Consider the following 21809-nt stretch of genomic DNA (forward strand, 5'->3'; position numbering starts at 1 on the left):
TGTCTGAGGTTCTACCAGGCACACATCCTTTTCTACACCACTGCCGATCTCCTGTTGTGTGTCAACAGCCCCTTCCACCTTCTGCTGTGTGGATCAGAGACTGACCCACACTTGATATAAACTTACATATGAATGCAAGAAGAATTCTTGCTACCGTTGCTCAAAATGCTTATTGTCAGGAGGCCAGATAAAGATTATATGGCCAGATAAAGATTGTAGCAAGGAGAAGGTCAGTGGAGAGCAATATGTGCAACAGAAAGAGCAGGGAGCCTGATGCCAGGGGGCCTGGCATGGTGCTCTAGCTCTGCCGTTTGCTGGCTGGGCAGTACTCAAGCCATCATTTCATCTCTCTGAGCTTTGGGTTCCCTGCCTGAAGATAAACATAATCACACCAGCCTTGCAGGGTTCTTGCAGTCGGGCTCTGTGAGGTCATATAGATTACACTCTGCTTAATAGCAGATTGTCAGGCATGTCTTAAGTCCCCAGCAAATTAGCTGCATAAAGAAAGAAATGGTGATGAGAACTCAGGGAAAGCAAGAGGTTGTTTTCAGGCAGTAGCAGTTGTATTTGTTGAATTTGAAGTTTTCCCCTTTCATCCTGAACTCCTTTTGTAAAAGAAGAGTGCTTTTTTGCATCTCCCTGACACTGTGGAGGACACCAAGAGAAAACACGATGCTTTTCTTTTCTTTGCTAAAATGATACTTTTCTCAAGGTCTCCTCTTGTGACTGCAGCTTATCCTGACCACTCCAGCCCCTGTTAACTATTCTCTTGTCTGAACTCCCACACTTTGATTGTCTGTGTCTAAGAACTTTCTGGATGCTGTATTATTCACTCAGCGATTCAAGTGCATCAGTCTATCCTAACCTGGATTGTTAGACTTCTCAAAGCCTCTCTTGTCCCTCCATCCTCTCTGTCACCATCACCTTCTGCCATGGAGCAGGACTTACATAATTCACAGAATCATCACGGCAGAGCCAGGTGGCTTCTCTGGCTTCTGCTTGAAATAAAAACCTTAAGCTTTTCCAGCAACTCAGGCAGCAGCCTAGGATTTAGGATGTTTCTCACTGGAAATTACTGCAAGGATGTAGGACCACGAGCTCTATTACCGGTACTATTGTTCACTTCTAACTTCTAATCCTGTTTCCAACACATCTGATTTCCTTGCACATGTTTGGAGACAGTGATTGTGTCTTCTCTGAGTTGTCTTCCCTCCATGGGTGGTGGAACATTGATGGCATCTGGGGGTGAGGTGGCAGAGCTTTGCCACCATCTCCTTCAGCCTCCTCTCCCAAGTCACTCACAAGCAAAACACATAGCTATAAGTAAGGATTGTGTTCTGCAAACACAGCTTTGAGATGGGCTTTCTGCCTCTGTCTCTATTGCCTGCCGCTCCCTTGACTTCAGCACCCAGCCTCCTCTTTGTACCTGCTGCTCTCCAAGCCTGCAGCCATTCTTAATGCAATTTTCAGGTGCATTACCAGTGGCATGATCAGGAATGCTGGACCTGGTTCATCAATATCCTTCTCAAAACATTGACCCACAAATGAGCACCATTAAGGGGACAGTATGGTATAGTAGGGGTATAGAATCTCTATGAAATCCCTCAGTGGTAAAGAATCCATCTGCCAATGCAGGAGATATGGCCTTAATCCTTGGGTCGGGAAGATGCCCTGGAGAAGGAAATGGAAACCTTTCCACTCCAGTTTCTTGTCTGGAGAATTCCATGGACAAAGGAGCCTGGTGGGCTATAGTCCATGAGGTCACAAAAGAGATGGACACGATTTAGTGTCTAGACAACAGCAACAAATGGTATAGTAGAAAGAACACGGATGTTGGATTCAAATACTTCAGTTTCATTCAGTTGATCAGTCATATCCAACTCTTTGTGACCCCATGGACTGCAGCATGCCAGGCTTCGCTGTCCATCACCAACTCCTGGAGTTTACCCAGACTCATGTCCATTGAATTGATAATGCCATCCAACCATCTCATCCTTTTGCCATCCCTTTCTCCTCCTGCCTTCAGTCTTTCCCAGCATCAGAGTCTTTTCCAATGAGTCAGTTCTTCAAATCAGGTGGCCAAAGTACTGGAGTTTCAGCTTCAGCATCAGTCCTTCCAATGAACACCCAGGACTGATCTCCTTTAGAATGGACTGGTTGGATCTCCTTGCCATCCGAAGGACTCTCAAGAAAGAGTATTCTCCAACATCACAATTCAAAAGCATCAATTTTTAAGCACTCGGCTTTCTTTGTGGTCCAACTGTCACATCCATACATGACTACTGGAAAAACTATAGCTCTGACTAGATGGACCTTTGTTGGCACAGTAATGTCTCTGCTTTTTAACAATGCTAAGTTGGTCGTAGGTTTTCTTCCAAGCAGCAAGCGTCTTTTAATTTCATGGCTGCGGTCACCATCTGCAGTGATTTTGGAGGCCCCCAAAATAAAGTCTGTCACTTTTTCCATTGTTTCCCCATCTATTTGCCATGAAGTGATGGGACTGGTTGCCATGATCCTAGTTTTTTGAATGTTGAGTTTTAAGTCGGCTTTTTCACTCTCCTCTTTCACTTTCATCAAGAGACTCTGGTTCTTCTTCACTTTCTGCCATAAGGGTGGTGTCATCTGCATATCTGAAGTTATTGATATTTCTCCTGGCAATCTTGATTCCAGTTTGTGTTTCATCCAGCCTGGCATTTCACATAATGTATTCTGCATATAAGTTAAATAAGTAGGGTGACAATATAAGCATTGACGACTCCTTTCTGGATTTGGAACAAGTTTGTTGTTCCATGTCCAGTTCTAACTGTTGTTTTCTGACCTGCATACAGATTTCTCAGGAAGGAGGTCAGGTGGTCTCGTATTCCCATCTCTTTAAAAATTTTCCACAGTTTGTTTTGACCTACACAGTCAGAGGCTTTGGCATAATCAAAGAAGGCAATGGCACCCCACTCTAGTACTCTTGCCTGGAAAATCCCATGGACAGAGGAGCCTGGTAGGCTGCAGTCCATGGGGTCGGTAAGAGTCGGACACGACTGAGCAACTTCACTTTCACTTTTCACTTTCATCCATTGGAGAAGGAAATGGCAACCTACTCCATTATTCTTGCCTGGAGAATCCCAGGGACAGGGGAGCCTGGTGGGCTGCTGTCTATGGGGTTGCACAGAGTCGGACACAACTGAAGTGACTTAGCAGTAGTTTTTCTGGAATTCTCTCACTTTTTCTGGAATTCTCTCGCTTTTTCAATGATCCAACAGATGTTTGCAGTTTGATCTCTGGTTCCTCTGCCTTTTCTAAATCCAGCTTGAACATCTGGAAGTTCACAGTTCAAGTACTATTGAAGCCTGGCTTGGAGAATTTTGAGCATTACTTTACTAGTGTGTGAGATGAGTGCAATTGTGTGGTAGTTTGAACATTCTTTGGCATTACCTTTCTTTGGGATTAGAATGAAAACTGACCTTTTCCAGTCCTGTGGCCAATGCTGAGTTTTCCAAATTTGCTGGCATATTGAATGCAGCACTTTCACAACATCATCTTTTAGGATTTGAAATAGCTCAGCTGGAATTTCATCACCTCCACTAGCTTTGTTCGTAGTGATGCTTTCTAAGGCCCGCTTGACTTTGTATTCCAGGATGTCTGTCTCTAGATAAGTGATCACACCATCGTGGTTGTCTGGGTCAGGAAGATCTTTTTTATATAGTTCTTCTGTGTATCCTTGCCACCTCTTCTTAATATCTTCTGCTTCTGTTAGGTCCCTACCATTTTTGTCCTTTATTGTGCCCATCTTTGCATGAAATGAAGTTCAAATAGACCTGTGTTTAAATCTGCCTCTGAGTGACTGTCTCAGCCTCAGTTTTCACCTCTGAAAAATGGGTTATTGTGTGGATTACAGGTTATGTATATAAGGCACCTGGCACACAGTGGGCCCTGCATAAATGCTTGTTTGCGTACTGCTTGTGTTAAATGTATTGTTGGTTTAGCAGTCAAGCTTATTGTCAGTGGTCCTTGGTGGCTGGGAGACATGTCAGTGTGCATGACATATGGGGAAGTCTTGCACTTAGAGCAGCCTACACCAGCAGTGAGTAACGAGCCAGTGTCTCTGCTGGAAGTGGATCTTGGATGTAATTGTTTTCGAGTCAGGAAAAAAATGCACATTCTCTTCCAAATAGATAAGTATGTCTTTCTTTCTTGTCCAAGTCATACAGGACAGGGCTTCTGAATAAGTAACATGGTAGGTCACTGCAAATACAACTCTGAATTGATACCAAATTATCCAGTAATGTTGGGGTCCAGTGGCTTCCATTTCAATCACTAAATGGATCATTACCATTCAGCTTATATTGCCCTATTTTCCTTATAAGGATCTCATGACGGACTTAGGAACCAGCTGATTTACTTCTGATTAGTACAGTGCTGGAATAGAGTGCTTTTTACTGACTTTTTCTTAAAAATCCCTAACCTTCAAACATGTAGCCAAATTTTGAATTGCCATAGCTTGTAGAAGAGAGTTAGGTGAGAAGACTCTAAAAGTTAACATTTGCCTATTTATTAGACTTAAAAAAAAATTTAGAATCCTGATGGAAGAAGTTTTCTCTAAAGAAAAGTGCATTTGGGAAATGTTTGCTGTGAAGTTCAGAAGAGTTTCACAAGACTATTAAACTAAAAGCATTCCTCACTTCCTTCAGATTCTCCCTCTTGGAATTTTTGATGGTGCTTGATGCTGTTTAAAGTGAGGCTTTTTTTTTAATAGCCGTGCCAGGGATCAAACCCCTGCCCCCTGAATTGGCAGGGCAGAGTCTTAACTACAGGACCACCAAGGAAGTCCCTAAAGTGAGCCTTTGACTGCGGAGACCCCACCAGGCCTGACTCTGAGGTCAGAACTGCCCATTTCCTCCTGGGACTTCAGTTCTATATACATATGTTTCCATTTCCCCCTTCATACCAAGACACGCATCAAACCTCCAGACAAATAAACCTCACAAAGCAGTACATTTAGCCAGAGGCTCCTTTGAGCAAATTCCCCAGACTCCATCCAAAGGTCCATCGCCAGCTCCCTCGAACAGTGTTGTTTTGTGAAGCTCTCAGACGTGGTCAGAGATTGTTTCCAGGGGTGGGAGCAGGACCGAGTCTAATTCCACCAGGATGCTCAGTTCTGATTGTATTCCTCCAGAATGTTTTCCATGACCTCAGGGATGATCACCTGCCTCTCAAGTTGAAAGAAGAATTTAGCCCCTTATTCAAGATGAAAGGGAGAAAAATCCTTCACTGCATCTTGATTGTGTGTGATGCAGGGGGAGGTGTAGGAAAGAGGATTCCTGGGACACCAGAAGAGCTTGGGATCAGTGTTGTAATTTCTCACCATCAGTAAGATCAGGAGGTGGCATTTTTATTTATTTAGGTTTTTTTTGGAGTCTCACTGTGTGTTCATTGCATTGTTCTTGTGAGAGGGCGTCGCCCCCACTCCCTTTCCCGACATCCACAGGCTGGTTGACTGGTCTAGGCTGTGAGTGTCTTATTGCTGCTCTAGTGCCGCTCCAGGTCTTGGTGGACATTACGTAAAGGTTTGTGCAGTGAAGAAAGGAGTGCGTGGAGGCAGGAGCTGAGTCTTATTCATCACTGTCCTATTCCCAGGTGCCATCCTGGCACACACATAGCAGGTGCTCTGTAAATGCCAGGTGTGAATGGATGTGAATTGTACCTGATGTAGCATTCAAGAGGGGGGATGGGAGTGAAGAGAAAGAACAGAGTGAGAATGTGGCCATTTCTATGTGAACACAGAAGGCACCTTGAGTATCTGTTCGTATAGCGTCTTGCCTATTTAAAAACAGAACTCTAGGGGACATAATTCAGTGTCATCTTATCCAGGGTGAGGGAAAATCAGAAACAAGATCTTAGTAAAAAGCGAAATGCTTTAAGTCAGATTTTAAAGTTTGGAAGAACAATGCCCTTGTGAATTAAGTTATTAGTGGGACAGGTTGAACATGGGATGTTGACCAGGGTGAGTGTTAGTTCCTCAGTCGTTTCTGACTCTTTGTGACCCCATGGACTGTGTAACCCACAAGGCTCCTCTGTCCATGGGATTCTCCAGGCAAGAATACTGGAGTGGGTTGCATGCCCTCCTCCAGGGGATCTTCCCAACGCAGGGATTGAACCCAGGTCTCTTTCTTGCATTGCAGGTGGATTCCTTACTACCTGAGCCAGCAAGGAAGCCATTAAAATATTTTTTTCAAATCACCTATTGCTTTTTTTTTTTTTTTTAGTAAAAGCTGATTTTTAAAAATATATATGAAGGATGAAGATATGTCCAAAGAGAGAATCCACTGTTTTAATTCCACATATGCCTTTTCAATGTTCCCCAGGTTGTGAACGCTGTAGGAGGTGTCTCCTTTCTGGATTCAGTCACTCCCATGGATTATTTCCCTGGATTAAATTTGGAAGGTTATCCTAACAGAGACAGTACGAAGTATGCTGAGATTTATGGCATTCCATCTGCTCACACTTTATTACGAGGGACACTGAGGTACAAGGTAAGTGGCTCTATTTGAGGTGAACAGGTTGACCATTTGGATGTAAGTAATGCAAGCATGTAATTTTTCTTCATAATCAAAATAATTAAGATGATAAACCAGATTGGAGTCTGTTTTCTGAGAACTCTTTGGAATCATTGTTTCAGGAGATAACACGGCTGGAACAAAAATGGTTTTTGACTCATGAGAAGTGTGGGGGAAGGTGGAGGGCCAGCTTCAGATGTACTCAGGTTTGGGGGGTCCAGTGACCTCATGGGGACTTGGTTTCTCTCCACCTCTCAGCTCTTCCTTCAAGCTTTGGCTGTGTCTCCTGTCTCACAGAATGGAGGGATGGTAGCAGGATCTTAGGTTCAAATCCAGTGAGAATGAAAAACTATATCTTTACAGTCAAAAGTAGAGTTTTTATCTTGTGGGCCCCTGAGATCAGTGCAAAAAAAGGTGCCAGTCAGCTTTGGCCCTTGTTTTTCATCCCCAGAGCTGATAATGTAGCCACTGTCACCTTCCCCAAAGCAAATCTTAAATGTTTTTTTTACCACAAAATAGAGTGTAGATACTAGGACTATAAATATGAATGTCCAGTACACATTCTTTGAATCACAGAAGAATAGTTACAAGTGTGACCAGATTAAGACAATCAGTATAATGAGAAATCTATATGCAGGTCAGGAAGCAACAGTTAGAACTGGACATGGAACAACAGACTGGTTCCAAATAGGAAAAGGAGTATATCAAGGCTGTATATTGTCACCCTGCTTATTTAACTTATATACAGAGTGCATCATGAGAAACGCTGGACTGGAAGAAGCACAAGCTGGAATCAAGATTGCTGGGAGAAATATCAATAATCTCAGATATGCAGATGACACCACCCTTATGGCAGAAAGTGAAGAGGAACTCAAAAGCTTCTTGATGAAAGTGAAAGAGGAGAGTGAAAAAGTTGGCTTAAAGCTCAACATTCAGAAAACTAAGATCATGGCATCCAGTCCCATCACTTCATGGCAAATATATGGAGAAACACTAGAAACAGTGGCAGACTTTGTTTTGGGGGGCTCCAAAATCACTGCAGATGGTGATTGCAGCCATTAAATTAAAAGGCGCTTACTCCTTGGAAGAAAAATTATGACCAACCTAGATAGCATATTCAAAAGCAGACACATTACTTTGCCAACAAAAGTCCATCTAGTCAAGGCTATGGTTTTTCTAGTGGTCATGTATGGATGTGAAATTTGGACTATGAAGAATGCTGAGTGCCGATGAATTGATGTTTTGGAACTGTGGTGTTGGAGAAGACTCTTGAGAGTCCCTTGGACTGCAAGAAGATCCAACCAGTCCATTCTAAAGGAGATTGGTCCTGGGTGTTCTTTGGAAGGACTGATGCTGAAGCTGAAACTCCAGTACTTTGGCCATCTCATGTGAAGAGTTGACTCATTGGAAAAGACTCTGATGCTGGGAGGGATTGGGGGCAGGAGGAGAAGGGGATGACAGAGGATGAGATGGCTGGATGGTATCACCGACTCGATGGACGTGAGTTTGAGTGAATTCCGGGAGATGGTGATGAACAGGGAGGCCTGGCATGCTGATTCATGGCGTCACAAAGAGTCCAACACGACTGAGCAACTGAACTGAAATGAACTGATAATGATTTCCTAGGGCTGTTATAACAAATTACTATGAAAGTTTTAACAACAGAAATGTATCCTCTCAACAGAGTGTGTGCAAGGTTTGGGTCTTCTGGAAGTTTTGAAACCTTCTCTTGCCACTCTCACCTCACTTCCAGTGATTGCAGGCAGTTCTTGGTGTTCTTTAAGTTGTAGACGTATTGGTCCCATCTCTGCCTCCATCTTCATATCATCTTCTCTTGCTTATGTTACTGTGTCCTGTCCTCTTCTTACCAGGACACCAGTCACTGTATTTAGGACCCACCCTAAATACTGAGATCCTTAACTAATTACATTTGCAACGATTCACATGAGGTCTTTGAGGTCCTGAGTGGCCAAGAATTATGAAGGGTACATATTCAACCCTCTATAACTAACATAGCTAAAATACATAGATCTCTAAAACTTAGGGATCTGATTTCAGATCTCACTGCCCTGTGAGATTTCCTGGAACCTGTGCTCTCATGAGTGTGATTTCCTCGCTATCTGGGAACTAAATGAATTGTCAGTAATAACATCTTAAGTAGATAGAAGAACCATGGACGTTTCATAAGCCTTTAGGCACAGGACAAATTCTAGTGGGAAGTGAAGTCATGCCCTCCCCAGGTCTGGCAGATTCTTGGTTCTGTTTTCTTCTTCTTCTAAGACGGTAAGTAGGGACTATTTTTTCCAGGGGACTCAGGAGTTAGGACTTTCTGATCAGTTAGTCAGTTCAGTCACTTCAGTCGCTCAGTGGTGTCCAACTCTTTGCGACCCCATGAACTACAGCACGCCAGGCCTCCCTGTCCATCACCAACTCCCAGAGTTTATCCAGACTCGTGTCCATCGAGTCGGTAATGCCATCCAGACATCTCATCCTCTGCCATCCCCTTCTCCTCATGCCTCCAATCCCTCCCAGCATCAGGGTCTTTTCCAATGAGTCAACTCTTCGCATGAGGTGGCCAAAGTATTGGAATTTCAGCTTCAGCATCAGTCCTTCCAAAGAATACCCAGGGTTGATCTCCTTCAGAATGGACTGGTTGGATCTCCTTGCAGTCCAAGGGACTCTCAAGAATCTTCTCCAACACCACAGTTCAAAAGCATCAATTCTTCAGCACTCAGCTTTCTTCATAGTCCAACTCTCACATCCATACATGACCACTGGAAAAACCATAGCCTTGATTAGATGGACCTTTGTTGGCAAAGTAATGTCTCTGCTTTTCAATATGCTATCTAGGTTGGTCATAACTTTCCCTCCAAGGAGTATGCGCCTTTTAATTTCATGGCTGCAATCACTATCTGCAGTGAATTTGGAGCCCCAAAAATAAAGTCTGACACTGTTTCCACTGTTTCCCCATCTCTTTCCCATGAAGTGATGGGACCGGATGCCATGATCTTAGTTTTCTGAATGTTGAGCTTTAAGCCAACTTTTTCACTCTCCTCTTTCACTTTCATCAAGAAGCTTTTGAGTTCCTCTTCACTTTCTGCCATAAGGGTGGTGTCATCTGCATATCTGAGATTATTGATATTTCTCCCAGCAATCTTGATTCCAGTTTGTGTTTCCTCCAGCCTTCTCCAGTGTTTCTCATGATGCGTTTTGTATATAAGTTAAACAAGCAAGGTGACAATATACAGCCTTGATGTATTCCTTTTCCTATTTGGAACCAGTCTGTTGTTCCATGTCCAGTTCTAACTGTTGCTTCCTGACCTGCATACAGGTTTCTCAAGAGGCAGGTCAGGTGGTCTGGTATTCCCATCTCTTTCAGAATTTTCCACAGTTTATTGTAATCCACACAGTCAAAGGCTTTGGCATAGTCAATAAAGCAGAAAGATGTTTTTCTGGAACTCTCTTGCTTTTTCCATGATGCAGCAGATGTTGGCAATTTGATCTCTGGTTCCTCTGCCTTTTCTAAAACCAGCTTGAACATCTGGAAGTTCATGGTTCACGTATTGCTGAAGTCTGTCTTGGAGAATTTTGAGCATTACTTTACTAGTGTGTGAGATGAGTGCAATTGTGTGGTAGTTTGAACATTCTTTGGCATTGCCTTTCTTTGGGATTGGAATGAAAACTGACCTTTTCCAGTCCTGTGGCCAATGCTGAGTTTTCCAAATTGCTGGCATATTGAGTGCAGCACTTTCACAACATCATCTTTCAGGATTTGAAATAGCTCCACTGGAATTCCATCACCTCCACTAGCTTTGTTCGTAGTGATGCTTTCTAAGGCCCACTTGACTTCACATTCCAGGATGTCTGGCTCTAGGTGAGTGATCACACCATCATGATTATCTGGGTTTTGGAGATCTTTTTTGTACAATTCTTCTGTGTATTCTTCCCATGTCTTCTTAATATCTTCTACTTCTGTTAAGTCCATATCATTTCTGTCCTTTATTGAGCCCATCTTTGCATGAAATGTTCCCTTGGTATCTCTAGTTTTCTTGAAGAGACCTCTAGTCTTTCTCATTCTGTTGTTTTCCTCTGTTTCTTTGCATTGATCAGTGACGAAGGCTTTCTTATCTCTCCTTGCTATTCTTTGGAACTCTACATTCAGATGCTTATGTCTTTCCTTTCTCCTTTGCTTTTCGCTTCTCTTCTATTCACAGCTGTTTGTAAGGCCTCCCCAGACAGCCATTTTGCTTTTTTTGCATTTCTTTTCCGTAGGGATGGTCTTGATCCCTGTCTCCTCTACAATGTCATGAACCTCCGTCCATAGTTCATCAGGCACTCTATCAGATTAGTCCCTTAAATCTATTTCTCACTTCCACTGTATAATCATAAGGGATTTGATTTAGGTCATACCTGAAGATCTAGTGATTTTCCCCACTTTCTTCAATTTAAGTCTGAATTTGGCAATAAGGAGTTCATGATCTGAGCCAGTCAGCTCCTGGTCTTTTTTTTGCTGACTGTATAGAGCTTTTCCATCTTTGGCTGCAAAGAATATAATCAATCTGATTTCAGTGTTGACCATCTGGTGATGTCCATGTGTAGAGTCTTCTCTTGTGTGGTTGGAAGAGGGTGTTTGCTATGACCAGTGTGTTCTCTTGGCAAAACTCTATTAGCCTTTGCCCTGCTTCATTTTGGGCTTCCCTAGTGGCTCAGACAGTAAAGCGTCTGTCTGCAATGCAGGAGACCTGGGTTCATTCCCCGGGTTGGGAAGATCCCTGGAGAAGGAAATGGCAGCCCACTCCAGTATTCTTGCCTGGAAAATCCCATGGACCGCGGAGCCTGGTAGGTTATCATCCATGGGGTGGCAAAGAGTCGGACATGACTGAACGATTTCACTTTCACTTTCTGCTTCATTTTGTACTCCATGGCCAAATTTGCCTGTTACTCCAGGTGTTTGTTGACTTCCTACTTTTGCATTCCAGTCCCCTATAATGAAAAGGACATCTGTTTTGGGTGTTAGTTCTAAAAGGTCTTGTAGGTCTTCATAGAACCGTTCAACTTCAGCTTCTTCAGCGTTACTGCTTGGGGCATAGGCTTGGATTACCATGATATTGAATGGTTTGCCTTGGAAATGAACAGAGATCATTCTGTCATTTTTGAGATTGCATCCAAGTACTGCATTTTGGACTCTTTTGTTGACCATGATGGCTACTCCATTTCTTCTGAGGGATTCCTGCCCACAGTCGTAGATATAATGGTCATCTGAGTTAAATTCACCCATTCCAGTCCATTTTAGTTCACTGATTCCTAGAATGTCAACGTTCACTCTTGCCATCTCTTGTTTGACCACTTCCAATTTGCCTTGATTCATGGACCTGACATTCCAGGTTCCTATGCAATATTGCTCTTTACAGCATCGGACCTTGCTTCCATCACCAGTCACATCCACAACTGGGTATTGTTTTTGCTTTGGCTCCGTCCCTTCATTCTTTCTGGAGTTATTTCTACTATTTCTATGCTACTGATCTCCAGTAGCATATTGGGCACTTACCGACCTGGGGAGTTCCTCTTTCAATATCCTATCATTTTGCCTTTTCATACTGTTCATGGGGTTCTCAAGGCAAGAATACTGAATGATTTTGCCATTCCCTTCTCTGGTGGACCACATTCTGTCAGACCTCTCCACCATGACCCGTCCTTCTTGGGTGGCCCCACACAGCATGGCTTCATTTCATTGAGTTAGACGAGGCTGTGGTCCATTTGATCAGATTGGCTAGTTTTCTGTGATTATCATTTCAGTGTGTCTGCCCTCTGATGCCCTCTAGTAACACCTACCATCTTACTTGGGTTTCTTTTACCTTGGATGTGGGGTATCTTTTCACGGCTGCTCCAGCAAAGTGCAGCCACTGCTCCTTACCTTGGACGACGTTGCCCCTCCTGACCTTGAACGTGGAGTAGCTCCTCTCAGCCCTCCTGCACCCATGCAGCCACAGCTCCTTGGACGTGGGGTAGCTCCTCTTGGCCGCCGCCCCTGACCTCGGATGCGGGATAGCTCCTCTTGGCTGCTCCTGCGCCATCACAGCCTGGTGCTCTCAGTCACCACCCCTAAGCATCTGATAACTTTAGGTATATAATCTCTGGTAAAATGTATAGATCCCCAAATAGAGGATTTTAAGAGATTTAAGAATAAACTAAAGCTCTCAAGAATGTGTAGGGGTGAGAACCACCCCACCGAACCTGAGAGAATGAAAGATGTCACAGATTTCATATCCATGAGGGCCACCACCCTGAGCAATGTCAGCAACCCTTCAAGTAGCCAGAATGTTCTTTCCAGTCTTAGAGATGAGACCCTGTCACCCAAATATGATTGGGAGACTTTGACTTTTTCCCTGCACCTGCTTATCACATGAGTCCTTCTAGACCCACCTTAATATCACCTTCTCATGGTATCTTAACTCCTCTCCTTGACTCCCCTCCTCCCAATCTATGTGAGTCCTCCTCCTTGGTGCTCCCATAACTATGATAGCCCATTGTAGGGCAGTCTTCAGTGGTCGTGGTTTTGCTCTCTATGGACCAGGCCTCATTCATTTGTCTTATTGGAGCCTTCTCCTGGACTGTAGTGTCTTCATGGGTTGGGAATGCATATTTCATGTCTGTGGCTTCAGCCCTAAGCACAGTAATTTGCTAAGGACTTACTGATAAGTGAATATACATAATAAATTCATCTCAAGAGGTCACCGTAAAAATATATTTCTGAGATTGAGAAATAGCTCAGACACGTCTCAGTATCTGAGATTTTGGAAGAAGAGCATTCCGGCATTTATCAGATCCTAGAAGCAAGCTGGAATTACTGCTTTTTTGTTTCTCCTCTTTGAACTGTATTTACATTGGGTTAGAGCAAATGAATGTGAATTCTTTAATTAGTAACGTTTGAACAGTTTGAGTAGTACAGCTTATCAGAAATGTGAAAATCCACACATTAAATGGTGAAATATCCAATGGCAACAGAAACTGTATCTTAATAACTTTATTGCTTTCTGAAATAATTTCCTGCCTTTCTCTTCTTCCTCCTCTTCCTTCTCTTCCTCCTCATCCTTCTATTCTCTCTCTGTTTCTTTCTCTCTAACTGCAGTGGCTATAAAGCCCCTTATTTTGACTTTCTCATTCCACCCTCCCCCTACCATGATTTGCTCCCAAGAGAACATACATTATGATCTTCCTTCACTTTATTATCATTCAGAATCCATGCATCCTGTCACTTGTTTTTGTTTTAGCATACTGGATGATGGATAATGGGGTGAGGGCATGGGGATGAAGGACACAGATACTTTCTATGCCTGCAGTTCAGCAGCTGAATAGACAGTGAATTGCAGTTTGTGTTAAGTGCCATTGTAGAGGTATGCACAAAATACTGCAGGAACCCAGAGCAGAAGGAAGTGCCCACTTACCTAGCAATAAGTTCAGATGCACTGAACTGGGTCTTAAGAGTAAACATTTCATAGGTGATAAAGAGGTGTTACCACATTCCAGGCACAGGCAGTGTGCACCAAGGCCCATGTCTCTGGAAGAGCCCAGCAGCTTATTTAGGGAATGTGAGTGGTGGAGAAGATCATTAGTTGAGTCAGGCTGGAGGGGTGTATTGGCATGGGTTTCATGCCAAGAACTTTGGCCTGTCCTACAAGAATGAAGGACCCATGAGGAATTTTTATCAGTGGTGACATTTTAGAAATTTCGAATTCTTACTTTTTCTCCTGCTCCTTATCTACATTAGAATAATGACTCAAGGAGTGGAATGGATTTTCTGCTTTGGGGGATATTCTTACATGCTCCTTCTTCCATTATAAAAGAGAGGACAACTGTTCTGTTAAATATAATTCTGCTGACTTGAGTGTGTAACACAAGAGGAAATTTGCTTTTATGCTGTCAGAAAAGCACCACTCACATGTTACCAGGAAAAAGTAAAGACCCTGTTTCGCAAGTTCTCTTAAGTAAACCAGTGGAATGGTTGTTACACTACTGATTTTGGTTTGAACCAAAGGGTGGCTGCATCAATGCTGGCAATACAAATGGCTATCTTCTGTCAGTTTTCGAAGTGAATTATGAAGATAGATTCTTCTTTTCAAAAGAATTAAAAAACAATTTAAAAGACATTTTCATGTGTTGCTTACCAACTCTTGTTACAGGGGTATGCCAAAGCTTTGAGTGGATTTGTGAAGCTGGGTCTCATAAACAGAGATGTGTTTCCTGCCCTTCAACCTGATGCCAATCCGCTCACCTGGGTGAGTGGCTCTGGAATTACACATTGTCTGCTGCTCTTCAGAAATGCCCTTCTGAAATGGTCAGGTTTGCACCTGGGTTTTGACCAGCAAAGAACCCATCCTATGGTGTATGTGCAGGAAGTTAAGTCCTAGTTCCAAAGCCCCCTTTCCCTTCACTATTTTGGGAGGATTGAGAGGACAAGGAGGTTGACCCATGGGGCCTATTTCCTGTAGCAACTTGTACCACTTGATTGCCCCCTCAGCCCTGAGAGAGATGGGCTTGCCCTCTGCGTTGGGCTCTGGGCTCTGCCGCTTGTCTGAGTGCTGGCCCCATTGATGAGAGTTAAACTAGGGCCTCCTGAACCTGGGAAGGCAGGAGAGCTCCTGGTGGTATTCCAGAACTGATTCCCAATGCCCAAATTAGGTCTTTCATTTGACCATTTGTAACCATGAGGAATTTGAGTTTTTAAGTACTGAGTTTATGCACATATCTGTATTGTATTTAAATCCTAGAGTCTCAGGGTTAGAAGGAACTTTGGAGACTTGGAGTGAGTGAAAGTCGCTCAGTCGTGTCCAACTCTTTGCGACCCCATAGACTATACAGTCCATGGAATTCTCCAGGCCAGAATACTGGAGTGGGTAGCCTTTCCCTTCTCCAGGGGATCTTCCTAACCCAGTGATCGAACCCAGGTCTCCCACATTGCAGGTGGATTCTTTACCAGCTGAGCTATCAGGGAAGCCCTGGAGACTTGGAACTGAATGTAAAGTAAAGCTTCCACTAACTGCCAAGAATTAATTTGTTACCAACTGGTTGTCCAACTTAAATTAACATGCCCATATTTCAATACAGATGCCAGAAATCTGTCCCAAGGAGATAAGAATCTGTACTGCTAATCCCATTTCTCCCAGTGAAGCTGTGGTATTCTTATTAGCTGGTTGCTTTTAAATTCTCATTTTTTGTGTATATGAAAGTTTTTTCAATCAAAGTTTCACCTTTCATAATTAGCTTGTTGGATAGAAGTGAATAAATATCCATGGAATGAATCTGATGTTGAGGCAATTTGATTGGGAAGGTTGGTACAAGCATTCTTGGGGCTGGTCCCCTTATCTTGGCAGCTACAGTCTAGAACAGGGGCTGGCAAACTGTTTTTTTTTTTTTTTTTGTAAAAGACCAGATTGTAACTTTTCTAGGCTTTTATGGGTCACATGGTCTCTGTCAGACTACTCAGTTCAGACTGCTCATAAAAATATGAGCATGACTATGTTTCAATAAAAGTTTTTATTTACAAAACCAGGTGGTGAGCTCAATTTGGTCTGTGAACTAGTTTTTTTTTTTTTTCCTCTTTGTGGGAAGGCTTTTGATTTTTAATTGAAAGATAATTGCCTTACAGTGTTGTATTAGTTGCTGCTGCACAACAAAGTAAATCAGCTACATGTATACATATGTCCTCTCCCTCTTGTTTCTCCCTACCAACCCCCATCCCCCCACCTAGGTCATCACAGAGCACCAAACTGAGCTCCCCGTGCCATATAGCAACTTCCTGCTAGGTATATTTTACAGATGGTAGTGTATATGTAGTATGAAACTTGCCTATGGTAGGCCATAGGCTATGAGCTATATATATATATACATCTCCACTCTTCCCATTTGTCCCACCTTCTTCTTCCCTTGCTGAGCAAGCTTGTTGATCTTTAATCTAGAGCACAGCCTGGAGAAAGTCTTGTTTAGAAAGTGGGAAAAGCTATGATCACTGTTTAACTGTTCTTTCTTGAGATTTTATTATCTGCACAATCTCCCTCATTTCCTGAACTTACAAAAGAATCGTGGTTGCTACTAGCAACCACAGCAAAGATCCTTCCACTCTATCCTGGCCAAAACAAGAATACCAAATCCTAGACTTCTGGAGGGCAAGGGATAATGGGTGAAGGGTGATGAAGAGGATCTGCAAAGGCAGGCAAAGTGATCATAAATATGATATTACTCTTTTGGCGTTGATTTGGTGTTATGACTCATTTTTATCGCTGAAATATCATTCTAAAATACCATGCATTTATTGATGTGTAGGTGTGCAGACATATGTATGCACATGTGTGTGCCACAATTTACTGTTTCTGCTGCTGCTGCTGCTAAGTCGCTTTAGTCGTGTCCAACTCTGTGCGACCCCATAGACGGCAGCTAATTATCTCTAATTTACAATTTGAGGTCCAGTGTCTTCCTAGGATAATCTCTAAACGTATTTTTTATTCTATTTGGAACTTAGAAGTTGTATCTTTGTTTTTTTAACCAGAAAGAACTCCTCTGTGATCTAGTTGGGATTTCATCCTCTTCCAAATGTGATGTGCTTAAGGAAGCTGTCTTTAAGAAACTGGGAGGAGACACAACCCAGCTGGAGGCTCTCGAATGGTAGGCATGCACCAGTCAACCTAGAGCAAAACACTGGATCAATGATCACTTAGTTCTTTCTAGTCAAAAAAAGGTCAAGATAGAAACAGACATTTCACATTGTCTTTGATGAATTTACTGCTCTAATGTTGGCCCGTTGTAGAGAGATTACCACATACTGTGTTCAGCTCAGTTCAGTCGCTCAGTCATGTCCGACTCTTTGCAACCCCATGAATCGCAGAACACCAGGCCTCCCTGTCTGTCACCATCTCCCGGAGTTCACTCAGACTCACATCCATCGAGTCCGTGATGCCACAGCCATCTCATCCTCTGTCGTCCCCTTCTCCGCCTGCCCCCAATCCATCCCAGCATCAGAGTCTTTTCCAATGAGTCAACTCTTCGCATACTATGTTCATAAGGGGATTAAAAAGTATGTAGAGAGAGGAATTCAATGACAATTATAACTTGAGAAATACTTATTTTTGAGAAACATCACTACTCAGTTTTCAAGAAAGGTGGGGCATTTTTTCTCTCCTGTAGGAGATTCTCCTACTCTTCTTTAACTACTTTAAAATACACATTCTGCTGGTATCCTTCACATGGAACAACCAACCTGTAAGTTAATCTCAGGAGAAACTTGGCAACAGTGTGCACTGATGGTATGTCAGATCTGGCTCCAGGCAGCACTCATGGGAGAGTCTGGGGATGATTCTAAAGGTGAAAACGTTACTGTTATTATTTTACAGTAACTTGGGAGTCCTATAACTTCAGCTGTCATCTTACGATTCTGCCCTTTCAAGATGAAATCCAATGAGTGTTCCCTTCTGCTTCCCAAGTGAGTGTATATGTAGGTCTTGGAATTAACGCAGCTATCTCTTATTCTTCTCAGGTTGGGCCTACTCGGGGATGAACAAGTCCCTCAGGCTGAGTCTCTCGTGGATGCCCTCTCCAAGCATCTGGCCGTGAAACTTTCCTATGGTAGGCCATACCCTGTGAGCTGAATATCCCAGAAGAAGGATCTTAAGAGCCAGTGAATTAGATTGGCAGGAGTCACACAGTGGGAATGGACAAACGTGATGTCAGGGAAAGAGCACTAGGGCTATTTCTCCAGAGGGAAGAATAAGAGAACTACTAAGTAAGAGTGAACTTGAAAACATGGCAAAGGAAACCATGATTAGTTTTACTTTTAATTTTTGACACATTAAGGGAATGCTGAAGCAGCATTCTGGGGAGAAGAGAGGATGGCCTCTCCAGCAGTACTCTCATGTCTGTAACTGGGTTACAGTGAGACCAGTCTGCACAGAGGAATCTGGTCAGAGTTATCATTTCCTTGAATTTTTAATTTGTCCTTTGGGCTACAAAGCAGTATATCTAATTATTTAAGGATATACATAATGGGAAGGAAAACTTCAAAGCAGAAGGGGAGGAGCAGGGGGATGAAATATGGTATTGGGGTTGTAATGATAATGATGTTTTCAAATGTATATTTATTAATTTTAAGGTCCTGGAGAGAAAGATATGATTGTGATGAGAGACAGCTTTGGAATCAGACATCCTTCTGGACATTTAGAAAATAAAACTATTGATCTTGTGGTTTATGGGGATGTCAATGGTTTTTCAGCCATGGCTAAAACTGTGGGGTTACCCACTGCTATGGCAGCCAAGATGTTACTTGATGGTAAGTTCTTTCATTGAAGGACCAACTCTGTCTCCATGTTATCTCCAAGTCATTCAACACCTGGATGACACCAAGACTAATCAAGTAATTAGTCTTCAGTATGACACTGGCTTTCGCTAAAAGTGAGCCAGTTCAGAAGATCCAAGTTCTGGCTGACTGGGAGATCACCCTGTGATGAGTAAAAAACATGGGCTTTGGAGTTAGACCTGATTTCTATTCCATGTAAGCCCCAAGACGGCTGAGGGATGGAATGCCAGTTACTTAGAATCTCTGCATCAGAGTTCATCTGTAAAGTGGGGAAATTGTCATCACTAATTCATAGGGTTGTATGACATCGAAGTGAAATAATACATAAACCTCCTATTACATAGAAGGGGTCCCCAGGGAATATTAACTGCCTTCTTTTCTTTCCTTTTTTTTTTTTCCCTTTTTTGTATTGAGTGACTTCATGTTCACTTTTCACTTTCATGCATTGGAGAAGGAAATGGCAACCCACTTCAGTGTTCTTGCCTGGAGAATCCCAGGGACAGGGAAGCCTGGTGGGCTGCCGTCTATGGGGTCGCACAGAGTCAGACATAACTGAGCGACTTAGCAGCAGCAGCAGCAGCAGCAGCAACACTGAATTAGCAGATGGTAGTCACTTCCAGATCTTCAAAAATATAAGCCATGTTTTATCAATTTTCATATTTCAATATACTGTCAATGTTCAGTATATGTTTTGAACTAAAAGAATTCAAATTTCAACTTTCCTTAAGGTCATATATGCTTTCAGTAAGCTTATCTCTGAATATAACACCTCATTTTGTCCTTGTAAAGGTGTGAAGGGAATAAAAAACATCAAAGCATTTAAATGTGAAATAAACAGAAGATATATCAATAGTAGCATATTGTTGTTGTTTAGTTGCTAAGTTGTGTCCAACTCTTTGTGACCCTATGGACTGCAGCCCACCACCCCCTCACCTGTCTGTAGAATTTTCCAGGCAAGAATATGGGAGTGGTTTGCTATATCCTTCTCCAGGGCATCTTCCCGGGCCAGGGATCAAACCTGTGTCTCCTGTACTGGCAGGTGGATTCTCTACCACTGAGCCACAAGGGAATGTTAGTCTATATACAGTTAAACTACCTGCTAGTTATTGAGGAACTATAGTGAAGAAGTGATGTGGGATGAGGTCATCATGGCCTTTAAGGAAAGTGCCCAAATTTATTCTTTCAGCCATCCTAATAGATGCCAGTGCCCAAGTTACCAGATTGGTTTCAGATATTTTATTTTTTTTGCCATACCATGCAGCATGTAGGATCTAAGTTCCCAGATTGGGAATCAAACCTATGCCTCCTACAGTGGAAGTGTGGAGTCTCAACCACCGAACCGCCAGGGAATTCCCTCAGATTGGTGTAATTTCATTGTGTTGGTGTTAAAAAATGACATCAGCAAATCAGACCAGTTAGGTTTACAAGTTTTTTTCTTCTTATACTTTTTTTCTCTGATCTGGTAGTTAACGCAGTTAGGTGTATAAATTCAGACTCAGCCCCTAAGTTCAGCTGTGCTTTCCATGAACCCCTTACAGTGTGTTGATTATGTAATAATTTAGTAGGAGATATTTAAGCTACTCTTAAAAAAAAAAAATCCCTAGGCTGCCAACAATTCATTAACTTGGAGTTTACTGCTATATGGTAATTCTTGCTGTAGAAATTAACCGTTCTTACCACCTTTAAAATGGTAACTTCCAACTTACTTTTTTCTAGGTGAAATTCAAGCTAAAGGCCTGATGGGACCCTTTTCAAAGGAGATCTATGGACCAATATTGGAGCGAATTAAAGCAGAAGGCATTATGTATACTACACAGAGCACAATCAAACTATAATTGAGAATTATATTTTATCTTCCCAGCCAACACAGCTCTGAACTTCTGTGCAGTAAACATGCTTGTTAATGTGATATTTTAAAACATGAAGCATGATATGCTTTGATATGTCAATACAATGGTGATTTTGAAATATAAATCTCTATTTTAATATGAAAACATTTGTTATAAGAAATGCCAGTAATTATCAGAGCTTTAATAATTCTATCATGTATTTTTTAATATGTATGTAAAAGTGATAAGGCTTGTACCTCTTGTTAACTTATTATGCAACTTTTTTTCTTACAAGAATATATTTTCCTATAATTAGCAGATGAAGTTTTATCTTTTTAGTAAGAAGAAGATTTCTTCACACAGCTTTACTTTTGTTTTGCTTTTGTTTTTCAGACAGATTCAGCTGGATGTTTCTAGATTACCTGTCTACAAGCTTTTGCAATAATGCTATTTGTGCCTTTTTGTAAAATTATGATTTAAGAAAGTGACATTTCTGATAGTTTCCTCTTTAATGTTTAGAAAAGGAATAGGTAAGATGAAATCAAAATCTACAGGATCAGCTCATTAGGCACAGGAAAAGAATCTAACAAATCCAACATCCTTTTGTGATAAAAAACACTCAACAAACTAGGAATAGAGGGAATTCTTTAACCTGATAAAGCGTACCTATGAAAAACCCAGAGCTAATATCGTACTCAAGGATGAAAGACTGACAGATTCTCCCCTGAAATCAGGGACAAGACAGAGATGTACACTCATGCCATTTCTATTCAGCTTGTACTGGAAGGTCTAGATGGGGTAATTAGGCAAGAAAATGAAATAAAAGACATCCATATTAGAAAGAGATGTAAAACTATCTCTGTTTGCAGATGGTATAATCTTATACATAGAAAATGCGAAAGAATAATCTAAGAAAACATTAGATCTAATACATGAGTTCATCAGTTGCAGGATTACATTCAAAAATTGTACTGGTACACAGTATCAATGAATAAAGCAAAAATGATATTAAGAAAACAATTCTTAAAAAAGTGTAGAATAGGAATAGAATGAGAGTTCAGAAGTAATGCTTATTGAGTTTTGAAAAAG

General features: G+C 42.1%; 1 protein-coding gene across 2 annotated transcripts in view; it reads left to right on the forward strand.

Annotated features, from left to right (window-relative positions):
* The window catches only part of AASS (aminoadipate-semialdehyde synthase), an 81128-nt gene extending 59588 nt beyond the window's left edge, over nucleotides 1-21540 (forward strand). For both annotated transcript variants that reach the window (XM_018046980.1, XM_005679398.3), the window contains exons 19-24: nucleotides 6357-6524; nucleotides 14729-14824; nucleotides 17092-17207; nucleotides 18076-18164; nucleotides 18688-18864; nucleotides 20608-21540. In XM_018046980.1, coding sequence (XP_017902469.1) covers nucleotides 6357-6524; nucleotides 14729-14824; nucleotides 17092-17207; nucleotides 18076-18164; nucleotides 18688-18864; nucleotides 20608-20726 — 765 coding nt within the window. In that variant the 3' untranslated portion in view covers nucleotides 20727-21540. The remainder of the gene's footprint in view (nucleotides 1-6356; nucleotides 6525-14728; nucleotides 14825-17091; nucleotides 17208-18075; nucleotides 18165-18687; nucleotides 18865-20607) is intronic.

Source organism: Capra hircus, chromosome 4 (assembly GCF_001704415.2).
Source record: "Capra hircus breed San Clemente chromosome 4, ASM170441v1, whole genome shotgun sequence".
NCBI classification, from domain to species: Eukaryota; Metazoa; Chordata; class Mammalia; order Artiodactyla; family Bovidae; genus Capra; species Capra hircus.